At 39.1% G+C, this 12,340-nt stretch overlaps 1 protein-coding gene across 1 annotated transcript in view; it reads left to right on the top strand.

Annotated features, from left to right (window-relative positions):
• The first annotated feature begins 10,143 nt into the window (after window positions 1-10,143).
• Window positions 10,144-12,340, top strand: part of SNX24 (sorting nexin 24) — a 46,772-nt gene continuing 44,575 nt past the window's right edge. The window contains exons 1-2 of the mRNA XM_009321104.1: window positions 10,144-10,228; window positions 11,518-11,682. Coding sequence (XP_009319379.1) covers window positions 11,650-11,682 — 33 coding nt within the window. The 5' untranslated portion in view covers window positions 10,144-10,228; window positions 11,518-11,649. The remainder of the gene's footprint in view (window positions 10,229-11,517; window positions 11,683-12,340) is intronic.

Raw genomic sequence — 12,340 nt, 5'->3', positions numbered from 1 at the left:
GACCTGTGAATGATACTTTTTGATTCTGATGCTTCTAGTCAACATTTGAAGAGATTGGCATGTTGTGTTATCTTCAGTTCAAGCGACAGTCAGCAATTAAACATTTAGCACCATTTTCAATCATCCGTTGCCTGTCGCTTTGTTTGCAATATGCACACTTTTATTTCCATGTTTCCAACATCAGACTCAATTTATAACTTATTTAAAATCTTTCTGAAATGTGTTGGATACATAATACTTTATCTGGCTGAATACATGTGCAGGCATGTAATTACTTGATGTTTGCCTCGCTATCTTCCAAGTGATTGAGAGACCAGTTGCAAATTAACATAATTCTCACTGAATCAATTTTCATTGTCTTTGAAATGATAAATATTTAATTGTACAACCAGTGTTCTCTGATAGGTTATTCAATCTTGTACTGCAAAATTGCTAATAGGATACTTTAATTATATATATTATCCTGGATATTGGTTTGTATTAGTATTTCTACTGCCTTTGAACCTATACAATATGTTGACATAATTGCACTGGATGCAGTCTCCATAAATGGTTTAGATGTTGCCTTTTCTCAGACATGGGTGTTTGAGTCAAATTCTGTGCTGCCTTAGCTCTTCCACTAATGCCAATACAGTTCTGCCTGAAGCGTCTGTGATTTCAGCTATTTGCTGTGTTTTATGCTGTAACTCTAAGGGAAGCGAATTAGGAAATATTTTTCTCTCTTCCCTGTGTTCTTCCCTTGTGTTCAAGTCAAATCCAAACCCTGCATCCCTCTGCACTTCACACTCACCCTGCTCCCTTTTGTGGGATGCCTGCACCTTGCTGACTGCAGCTCCCACAGACGTAGCTGGGATAGAGCCAGGCTGGGCCCCTTGTCACTGAGCTTTGTCCAGACTTCGCCATGAGTTTTGCAGCTTGTGGTGCCCATGCTGCTGCTACTGTTATGCTGCCAGTAGTGCCTGAACTAGTTTAAATATGGCTCAGGAATATCTGCGTTCACTGTGGCCACCAAGTCAACTACCACATAAATGCTCTTTTAGTCACAGCGTGTAAATTCAGAAGTTTAAAAACTTAAATCTTAATTTGGGCACAATATTTTACTATTTTTGGGTGCTGTTTGTGATAGCTGCTCTTGCATTTTCTTAGTAGTTGTGCTGAGTTTGTCACTTCCATTCTCTCCACCTTCATTACACATGAAGAACCATCTGGTTTTCTGCAGTTGGATGTATTGATAACCACATCCTGGTAACCTGTTTCAGGTCTTTTTTCAGTCATAGCCAGCTTAGTCCAGTAAGAAATGAAACTGCCTTATAGCTATTTGAGCTTATTTCTTTGTCCCACTTTGAATTACCATTCAAAGGAGATTAACCTGGCAAAGGAAACCTTTAGTGAGCAGGATGGCATTCTTTGATAAATTGATACGATGACTCTTTCAGAAATGAGTGCTGATGTTTGAAACAGTGCTGTCAGTTGCATGTAAGAATAACGCAGATGGCAGGCAATAGCAGAGGTAATTAGGTTTCCATTTTGGAAGGCAGACCAATGCTAATTTAGTGAAAGTTTGGATGAGTTAACTCCTTCCTTTCGGAAGTGCCTGAAAATGTTGCAGGCATTCTGACTGCTCATCTTCGTTATTAACAGAATAGCGTTTGAATCCTCCATTTTGGGGCTGAAGACAGGCTAATCCCAATATTTAAATGTAATATATGAAGGATCTTTGCTAAGCTGCACAGACATTTAGAAAAGGAACCTCCTTTGACTACTGCTCTTGAAAAATGATTCGGATGAACTACTTATGTTGACAGGTAAAGAGGAGCAGAGACTTCTCAGATGGATTATTGCAGAGACTCTAATAAGAAAAGATGCAAGGTGTATATACAGTATTTCTTTCCGCTGGTATTTACTCACCATGAAGAATGTGGAGCTGATTTTTAATAGCTTGTGTATACTGTAACTTGACTAAATACTGTTGTGTTTCATGTTCATATGTGTTTAGTTAGTCACTAGCAGAGGGAAAAACTAAATTCACATACCATGGTAGACATACCATGGAGTATGAGACAGTACAAAGCAAGCTCCTTTGAAGTGTAATGCTCATCACCCTACTGTGTGTATACTTTTTTAATGTGTTCTTTGACACCATTTGACATTTTTGTTTGTAAACAAAACATCTGTGCTTTGGAGGTCTTAGGTGGCCTGGGTGTTCTCCAGACAGCAAATACAAATGCAGACAAAGTAACATGGACTTAAAGTTTCTAGAAAAAACTTAGTCTTGTGTCTATCTTTTTGCAAACAGGAGTTTATTGCAGCTAGTTAGCTGCAATGTGGAGACACTTTCATTGTGGTTAGGAGCTGTGTCCTGCCTTGAGAAGTGAGAGGACTCTTTATAGACTCTGCAGATAAAATAGCAAAGGATTTTGTGACAAAATAGAAGAATCCTTATATTTCATAAAACTTAGAATTCATCTGTTTGCTGTAAATATAATTTTGCCATCAGTTATTTTTTGCAATATTCAATTTTATCCCAATGTACTATTTCTATTGGAAAGTTAATCTTTTCCATATAAAGCCTCATGGGTGTTCTATTAGTTGAACACTTCCAATAAGAGACGTTGAGATGATCCAGATGGACAAATAGAGCAGAGCAGGCTAATTTTTTTGTCTGTGTGACTGTAGACATTAGCATGTGTTAGGAACTTTTTCCTTTTTCAGTAGAAGATCAACACATTTTTCCTTAAGTTTGATTCTAAGGAAGTTAGCCAAATAGGTGACCACAGTGACGAGATTTTAAAAGGGTGTCGTCTATGTAACAGTTGTGCCCTGCAGAACTAATAAAGAAAAATACCAAAAGCAAGTCGGATCTCGTAGCTTCTTGGTTTGGTTACAAATTAGATTTCCATAGTCAGTGTTCGCTGGCAAGGGAGAGGCTTTTTAGCTTAGAAAGCCAAGTAAGTTATTTTTCAGGAAATGACCAAGAAGTTCCTATGGGATTTTATGAACCATGTGTTTGGAAAAGATTGGTTTAAAGAGAGTTGAAAAAATCAGAAAACTACTTACTCTTATATGTCAGCTACTCTTTCATTCAACAGTGACAGCTCCGTAGAAGCCTCCCTCGAGCTTCCCATGTTGTAGGAATTACAAAACTGTCTGACTGGGATGCAGTATAAATTGTTTTACTACCTCTTCCTCTAAACCGTAAGAAATATGACACTTCTTAAAGGCCACCTTCAGAAAGAATACCCCCGAGTCCTATGCACGCCTTTTGTATGTAATTCCTACCAACACTGTGCCATTTTATGAGTGGAGGAGGCCCATACTGCAAAAGAGCGTAGGAGAGGGAATATCCTTAATTATTTTGTAGTATTGGTGGGAAAGACAAACTGCATGCTGAAAGGTTCTTGAAGAGACTGTAGGCTGGTTTAGGTGGGTACTGGTACCAGTAACGCTGCTAAGTGTTAATGAAGAGACAGCTTTTTCAGTAAATAAGTGTCTGAAGGTTACATAAAATTAGTAAGGAGACATTTTAAGTAGGAGCCACGTTTATGAGAACATGTGCTTGTGATTGTTCTTAGGTACACATCTTTTTTTTTTAGTAATGAATGTCCAAGTTAGATTGCAGTAACATGAGATTTAACAGAAGGAGTCAGTGAAACAACATACTTGTCCTCTCAATGGGTTTATGTCACAATAGAAAATCTATTTATTGTATTATAAAAACAGTAAGGCTGCTTCTCCAGGCCAGGAGAGGTCAAGTAACTGCTTTCTCATTGGGAATATTCTCTGGAAATCCTGCAGTGAATGTTTCACTTCTCTGACATGGTCTTTCTCCTTCACAGACTTTGGACAAAGCAATGTCATAATTGCATAATGTCAAGCCTATTTCCATAGTTAATGAAACTATGTACTTTTTTCCTTGTGCTGTAACAATATTATACATTGTAATTGGGACTAAGTGAAACAGTCTGATTTCATATAACAGACATGACAGTGCTTGGGGTGGGGGAAAGGGGCTGTTTGTGGGTCCAACCCAACTTTTAAGCTGACTTTAGGTAAGATAAGCGCATCTTGTAATGGATAGTGTAATGGATCTGAATCTTTTTGGGGCCCTTCAGTAAAAGTGAACACTTGTGTTGAGCACAGCTGTACCAGTGGAAGTCGAAGCACAGGCACAACAAGCAGTTGCCCAGGTCAGGAGGGAGGTGGAGGTAGCTGTGAGCCCATTGCCTCCCTGTGAGGACTGGTGCTTCAAATGTCTGCGCTAGCTGAGCTGCCCGTCTGCAGCTCCTGCTTTCTGTCTGCTCTCGTGACCATCAGGAAAAAAGGTTCAGTACATGTGTGGACTGCTACTAGGAAGGACGGATGACTCTCAGCTCTGTCCCTGTTCATCTTCCCCTCCAATACTCGGATTACTCTCAGTTTCTAATACCTTATCTTTCGCTTCTTTTCCTTTACTGCCTCTTACAGCCACGATCATCGCTTCTTAGGGCCGCAGCAAAACCAAAAGGATCAAACTGAGCTCTTCAGGGCTGTTCTTCTTTCTCTACTGTGCCCCAACTTACTTCCCAGTTCTGCAGCCGGAAGGGGACTCTTTCCTTACAGGAAAACCATGCAGGAGCTTGTATAGGGGCTGCTTGTGTAGGGTGGGGAGAGCAATTGCTACAGGGAGGAGGCAAAGATGTGACTATAGGCAACCTACCTAAGAGGGTCTTAAGTCTCAGCAAGTGGGCATGGTGGGGGTAACCCAAAGTCAACAGGTGCAAGACAGGGGAGAACTAGAACTGCGGGGAATGTGGCTGGAGAGGAGGGAAAAAGGGAGATTTCCCTCGCCTCATGCCTCTGTGACCTATATCAGCCTGTCTCTGCACCCTTGAGCTGCCCTGTACCCACTGCAGAACTGAGTTTTGTTGCCCCCCCCTTCCAAAGGATGAAGTCAGAATAAGTTAATTTGTTTTCATTTGGGGGATAGCGAGATTCAGTTTTATCAAGGCTGCTATGAAGTTTGAGTTGGCTCTGAATACCGTCCTCGTCTCCGCCTCTCTGCGGAGGGCATTCAGAAGAATGGAGCATTGCCATGAGGCACTTACACCCGTGAGATACCAAATTGCTGCTCTGGTTACTGCCACCACCCAGCCGCTCTTACTGATTCTGTGGACTATCGTTTTCCCCCAGGTCAGTTGGATGGGAATAGGTTTAAAGTCATCTTTTGATCTCTACTATATGCCATGGTCTTGTTCTAGTCATAGTACAACTGAGAAAGAAAATGTGCCATTGTCTGAACAATAATGAGACACTAAACACGTGGAAATCCTATTAGTGTTTCACGGACTGTAGCTGTCATTTCATTTGCTCTGGAATTCCTTCCATACAGCCATGACAAAGGTTTAAGGTTGAGTTTCTTGACACTTTGAATGCATTAGCTATTCCTCAGACAAAATCTGTCAAACATACTGAAGCATCTAAAGGGATGTATTTATTTCTGTAAGTAATATATTAAATAGAATTAGTGTTGGTAAGTTTGGTCTTGAGAGAGAAAAGCACAGTACTAGAATTTTGTGGGGTTTTCTTTCCTGGTGAATGTTAGACAAATGTATCTGTTTTTTGTAAACTTCTCTTTTTCTGCTTCTGGTTTTTGTATCTCCTCATTCTAAACAAGGCTGCCCCAAATCTCTTTCTCAACTGTAATTTCTCAGAAGTTTATATACTTTGCAATTCATTTTTCCATGTATATACACAATATGATAGTATTAATTTACCATAATTATAAACTGTGTAGTTAATGTAATTTCCATGCATGAATATAAAAGTGCCACCTGTATATTTCTCATGTAACAGAAAACCAAGCTGAGAAGTTAATATTGTCGTTAGTTTTCCTCCCTACTCCTGGTCATGTCTGTCATTCTTGTCTATGTTTTTTGTTAAACTGATCATGCTGGGTTTTTTGAGACAACATTACCAGAGCTGCATATTTTCGCATCAAATTATCAGATAAAAGATGTCCTTTTGTATCCAGTGCAAGCATTTGACATAGGTAAGAACTGAAGGAGGGCAATATCAGTGTTTTTTACCACACAGTTCTTGATGTGCATTTACAACACTGGTGGGCTTACAGGAAGGCATGGGTGGTTCTTGTATGTCTTATTGGTTCCTATTTTCTTCCACTTGTGCTTTCTGTCTTGGAAATTCACAGTGATAGAGTACCAATTGTTTGCCCAGTTTGTCCAGTTCCTGCAGCAAGAAGAGAAATGTAAGTATTCTTGAAAATTGTGAAAAAGGATCATTCAGTTAGAGGTTTGCTAACGATCAGAAACGGATAAATTCAGGAAAATGGCAAAATTAGGCATCCTTGCTAACAATAAGAAATTAAGAAAATGGTTTCCAAGATCTGAATACAATCCATATCATTGGAACAAAGTGGAGGCAAAGAAGAGAGACAAAAAAGGTTGTGGTTTGGTTTTTTTTTTAATCATATGTAAATCTGTTTTGCAGTCAGACCTGAAAGTTTTTGCTATCTTATTAATGGAAACTTTAGGAATTCTTCTTGAAGAGTTTCCTTCACAGGTTTGATGGTTATGAATTGCAGTGGCAGATCTGCAATTCCGCTAGGCAAAAGGTCGACATTATTCATACTGACACCCAATCCAAAGGTATTTGTCCTATACATCACTTATATGGGTTAAATTCTGTTGGAAGAATGCTTTTAATGATAATGATCTTCTGGCTTTGTGCAAACATCGCTGATAACTGTTGTGGTAGTAACCAAGAAAGGTGAGTCATTCTTAGTTTCATAGTACTCATAAAGAGTTTTCTAATTGGTGTCTTCATATCTATGGTCCCTTGTGTCCTAGTCAGGATGAACTGCAAATCTTTCAGAGCAGTGTAATTTCTGGTATTTCAATGACTATGGGAAAAGCATTTTACTTGTCTTATTCAGTGATTAATTGTTGCATTTTTCATTTAACTAACTCACTTATAAAAAGTTGTATGTCTTTTCAGAGTTATCTGTTCATAGAACATGAACATTTTTACAAGAAAAGTAATTTCCGTGCAGTGTTGCACTTTTTCCCCCATAGTTCTTCCGTCTTTATTTTGGCACTTTCGTCTATGTTCACCAGTTTCCTTACATTGTTTTTCTGTCAGGGCCTGCAATTGCTCAGTTAAATTTGTGTGAGATTTGTCTATAGCTATTTTGAATCCATGAAGAGATCCTATCTCTCTCATAAGCTAATGTATCTTTCTGTCTTTCACACAAAGCCATGTCGTTATATGAAGTAGTGGCACAGAAACTCACTTCTGTGCTTTTAGTTTGCTCTTGCAAATTGTGATCTGGTAAACAGTGAGGAGGCAAACCTGGAATTTATGCTGTCTAAATAAAGTCATTTAATAATTTGAAGTTCATAAGCACAATATGTGTTATTTCACTTACTTGCATTTCTGCTTTATAAGTTACTTTGTTAATCAATTTAATATTTAGGTTTACATTAAACAAAAACATTTACAGAATTTCCACTTATTTACCACAAATTGCTTTACACTTCTGAAATATAGGTGCCACAGTGAGTAGATTAGAAATGCCATTTGCAGGGTTTTGTTTTCAAACACTGATTTTCAACTTCATGCATAGCAGATCTATTGTCCAGCATTGCAAATTTTAGATGGCTGCTAAAGCTGGATCCAAGGGCTCTGGACGGTAGGAGGCAAAGTTAAAGCCTCTATGCTGATACGAACAGTTGAGGGTGTAAAGGTAGCAGATTTGTGGTTTTGGAAGTGACGTCAGCGTGCACGGGAAGCTGTGGTTCTCTCTTCTCACATCTTCTGCGAAAGTGACCGGCAAATATATTCTCTAGTGTCATCTTGTTAGCAAAAATTATGCAAATACTAATTAAAACTTTGCTAAGATTAAAAAGGAGGCTGAATAAATGCTGCATGCTTTTTGGTATTCTGAACCCATTTCTGTAATTCCTTAACCAGTGATAAAACACAGAACAAAATAGATACAGGCTTTGAAAAGAAGGTCTGCAGAGGGATTTATATTTCCTTTCTTCCCCATATTCCAACTATTCTCCTTTATGAAATGACAAGTTTATAGACTTCAGAGGGAAAGACGTTTCTCTGAAGCTGCACATATATGACTAAAACCAAAATGGGACTGCACAAGCCAAGCCATGATTCACAAGAAAGTTACCTGTCAAGGGAGTGCTTATAGCTGAGGCTGGAGCCCCTTAGACTTCTCCAAATTGCTTGGCAAACCCTGTAGCCAACAAAAGTGCTAAACTAACAGTGAAGCAGAGGCTCTTAGCTGACTGAGGTGTAAGTGGGTGTTATGAGTTGCTCGTAATTGCTGGAGATTTACTATCGAGTTAATTCAAAACTGTTGCAACACCTTAACTAGTGACTCACGGTCACTTCTAACTTAACTAGTTTCATATTCTGTTATCCATTCTTCCCACCAAGGCATCCCTGAAACTCCTTCAATGCAGTGGCTTTCCTGTACAATCCAAAGCATTTTGTTCCTTGCAGAACCATTTCTTTCATACACTGTGTAGAATATAAGATGTAAATAATGGTTTCCTCTCATATAATTAGGATGTTAAGTCTCAACTAAAGAAAAAAGCCTACATTGATTTTTCTTTCCATGTGATTCTCTTTACAACTCTGAACTTACAACATATTCCTAAGGGTGCCTTGGAGTTTTTTCACATGTAGAGGAAAATTGTTTAATAGCCAATAGCTGTTCTCCCAAAATAGTCTAAAGGGGAGGGGGGGGGATCAATGCACCCAAATAAGGTCATCTGCTCACAGTGATTAGGACACAGAAATTGTCCTTTTCAAAGATGTAGAATGTAGCACAAGTTATTTTGATGGATTACAACGATCTGAACTAATTTTGGTAATGTAAACATTGGTGTGAAATCACTGCAGTCCCATCCATACTGCATTCAAACAAAGGTAGACACATTTCAGTCTGGATTAAATAAAATGCTGTCTGTTTCTAATGTGGTTTGGCTAGCCGGTGAAAACCATAGCATTTTGACCTGTTTGAAAGGCAGGTTCTAGTGGACAATGGAAAGTGTTTATCCACCATGGTTTCCATACATTTGCTCTGATCAATGCTAGCTGGGCATGTTGTGACAGAAACCCCTTTTTTCTGCATTCAGGCATAAACACTGTTTGCAAATTTATTTCAAAGAATTTTTTATTTGGCCTAAGTCTTGGGTCTTGATGTAATCATCTGTCCTGAACACGTCTCTCATTGTCCTGGAAATAATTATTTCCAGCATTTTCTGAGCAAAACAGAAAACAAAGAACTCCTAGATAGACCAGGCACCTTTTCTGTATTGCTTTACTGCTGATCTTGTCTTCATTTAATAGACCATGTTTTCCTGAGTACTTCAAAATATTTCTCATCACTTGCCCTCAGAACTGACCCGATGACCTGAGAATCAAGAAAATGTCATGTTAGTGACTACTAATTAGTGGATCCAGAGAGCTTCTTCTCCTGGCCTTTCAACCTTCCAGAGGCAGCAACAAAAGCTGTCACGTATCATACAAAGAAAATGAGCATTTGCCATGTTTGGTTGGGTGTTTTTTTCCTAGGATGTAGATAGTAGCAGAAGCTCAATTGAGACTACAGATGAATTTGTAGGTTAGGAGGAAATTAACCTATGATACAGTGTTTGCATTTATTTCTCCTTTTCCATGCATAACATACTGCATCTGTTATCCAGTTCTTACTGAGCATGTGTGAGTGTGTTAGTATGCCATATTGTAAGAGGGAAAAAGAATGAATTTTTATTTCTTTTCTCTCTTTTTTTTTGTTCTTACCATCCTTTGTTTTAATCTTTTTTTTTAACTACTTCAAAATGTATTAAATATTTCTGAAAGGGAATATTTTAATGCTTAGCTTTTAATGTACAGTATACAGTCCAAGCTTAACATGTCTTTTTGTATGTTTGTTGAACAAACTTGTTAACAGAAGATGCAGCCATACTTCCCATTAATCACTGTTGTACTTCTGTGCCTTGTGAGTTGTCATGGGGGTTTTGGGACCACGTACTGGAATGACGTGGTAAAATGTGCAGTCACAGCCATGTTACAGAACTGTTTGTGCAAGTACATTAATCTTTTTATTATTTATAATTTTCAGGTCTTTAAAATAGAGGTGCTAATGAGTGGAAGGAAACATTTTGTGGAGAAGAGGTATAGTGAATTCCATGCACTTCATAAAAAGGTAGTGATCTCTTTCTTTATAAGATGTAACTTTGTTTTGCCTAAGTTGTGATGTTTTCTTCTCTCTTGAAATTGTTACTAAACATGGTTTATCTTAAATACATCTTGTGATGCATATCTCTGGAAATGAGTTCCCAGCTAACTCAGTTTCTTCTCTGTTCTGTGGAAAGGGATGACGACTTCTCAGATGTTAACTCTCCTTTTATTTTTGATTTTTGTTTACATTCTGTATTGCTAAAATGCTGTCTGTAGTATGTTTTTTTTCTTCTTGTAAAATCACAAAATAAGACACATTCCTATAGCAAGTAAATACGGTTTTAGTTGTTATCCAATTAGGCAAATAATTTGTTAGTTCTATAAATTGTATTGCTAACCTGCTATATGTAAAGCTGAGAAAACAACTTGTATACACTAGGAAACTAGACATGAAAAAGACTGAGTAGACCATCTCACTCCGCTGCTCTTCATACAATGAATGTGATATAAAATATCTGCTAAGCTTGTCTGCTGAATCATCTTACTGATATATAGAAGGGAATTCAGTACTTTCAAGGTTGGTTATCCACTAATTGTTCTTTAAATTGTTTTGATCATTGTTAGAGGAAAGGTATGATTTCTCCTCTCCGGGCTGAACTGCATGCTGCTATACAGTTGTGCAGCTGAAAGGCAAGTTTTACATTTTTTCTGCCTTATGGAGGCCAAGTATTGTGAAAGAGAATTCTGGGAAAGCATTACAGCCCATTGCCCACAATGGGGCTGCAATGAAAAGCTTCAGTCCTTCGTTCCTAGGACTTGGGTCAACTGAACGTTTGTTGGTTTGTAGCTCTCCGTGGCAGTGGACTGTGTGCGCACACAACTGCTTTGACTGGTGCTGCTTGCCTTTAGGATGGAAATGCTTCCTCTGCAAACAGTAGAGAGGAGCACGGGCATTTGCAGCTCCTGCCACTGCAGTGTCAGAGGAGCTTACCCACACCAGCATGTTTGCTGGTGGCCCTGAATCAGCTCAGGAATCATCTCATTCAGGGAAGAAGCATTATCCTTGTGGCAGAGAGGATGGATTTTGCCAGCCTTATATGGTGTATGGATATAAGCAAACTTGGGTCAACAAGAGGCAAGTATTGACCCATCTGTGTGTTGGCCCCCAAAAGTCCAAAGAACAAGAATATATTTTTCTTTACTGCACTGTAATTAAGATGTGCTAGTATTTCTTGCCTTTTTGCTTCTTGGCCCAGTTGTGGTATCAGCTGCCACTTTTTAATACTCATTTCCTTGTTTATTGTTTTAATTCAGATATGTCGCAGATATTTTCCCCCTTGTGTTCACATTGAATATGATACCACATGAGCAACAGTGTCAGAATCAGTAGTACAACTCACTCACCCACCACCAAGCCTTGCAATACATGTGTGCTTCATTTTACACATGAGAATAATCCTGCAATTGAAAGTAAAGCAGGTGAGTAGAGATTATACAACTAAATAAGTTAGGAAATATTAAGAGGGGAAAATCAGGATTTATATGCTTAAAACGCACCCTACCCAAGTAGACTGTCTCCTGTAGTTAGGATAGGGTAGGATAGGATAGGATAGGATAGGATAGGATATTATAAATTGGGATGGACCTACAATGATCATCTAGTCCAATTGCCTGTCGCCTTCAGGGCTGACCAAAAGTTAAAGCATGTTATTAAGGGCATTGTCCAAATGCCCCTTAAACACTGACAGGCTTGTGGCATCGACCACCTCTCTAGGAAGCCTGTTCCAGTGTTTGACCACCCTCTCGGTAAAGAAATGCTTCCTGATGTCCAGTCTAAACCTCCCCTGATGCAGCTTTGAACTGTGCCCATGCATCCTGTCACAGGATCCCAGGGAGAAGAGCTCAGCACCTCCCTCTCCAGTTCCCCTCCTCAGGAAGCTGTAGAGAGCAACGAGGTCGCCCCTCAGCCTCCTTTTCTCCAAACTGGACAAACCCAGCATCGTGAGCCGCTCCTCAGAGGACATTCCTTCCAGCCCTTTCACCAGCTTTGTTGCCCTCCTCCGGATGCATTCAAGTACCCTCACATTCTTTTTAAATTGTGGGGCCCAGAACTGCACACAGTACTCAAGGTGAGGCT

The sequence above is a fragment of the Pygoscelis adeliae genome, unplaced genomic scaffold (genome assembly GCF_000699105.1).
Source record: "Pygoscelis adeliae isolate BGI_AS28 unplaced genomic scaffold, ASM69910v1 Scaffold83, whole genome shotgun sequence".
Taxonomy (NCBI): domain Eukaryota; kingdom Metazoa; phylum Chordata; class Aves; order Sphenisciformes; family Spheniscidae; genus Pygoscelis; species Pygoscelis adeliae.
The sequence above is the reverse complement of the archived record's forward strand: the minus strand, read 5'-3'. Positions and strand labels throughout refer to the sequence as shown.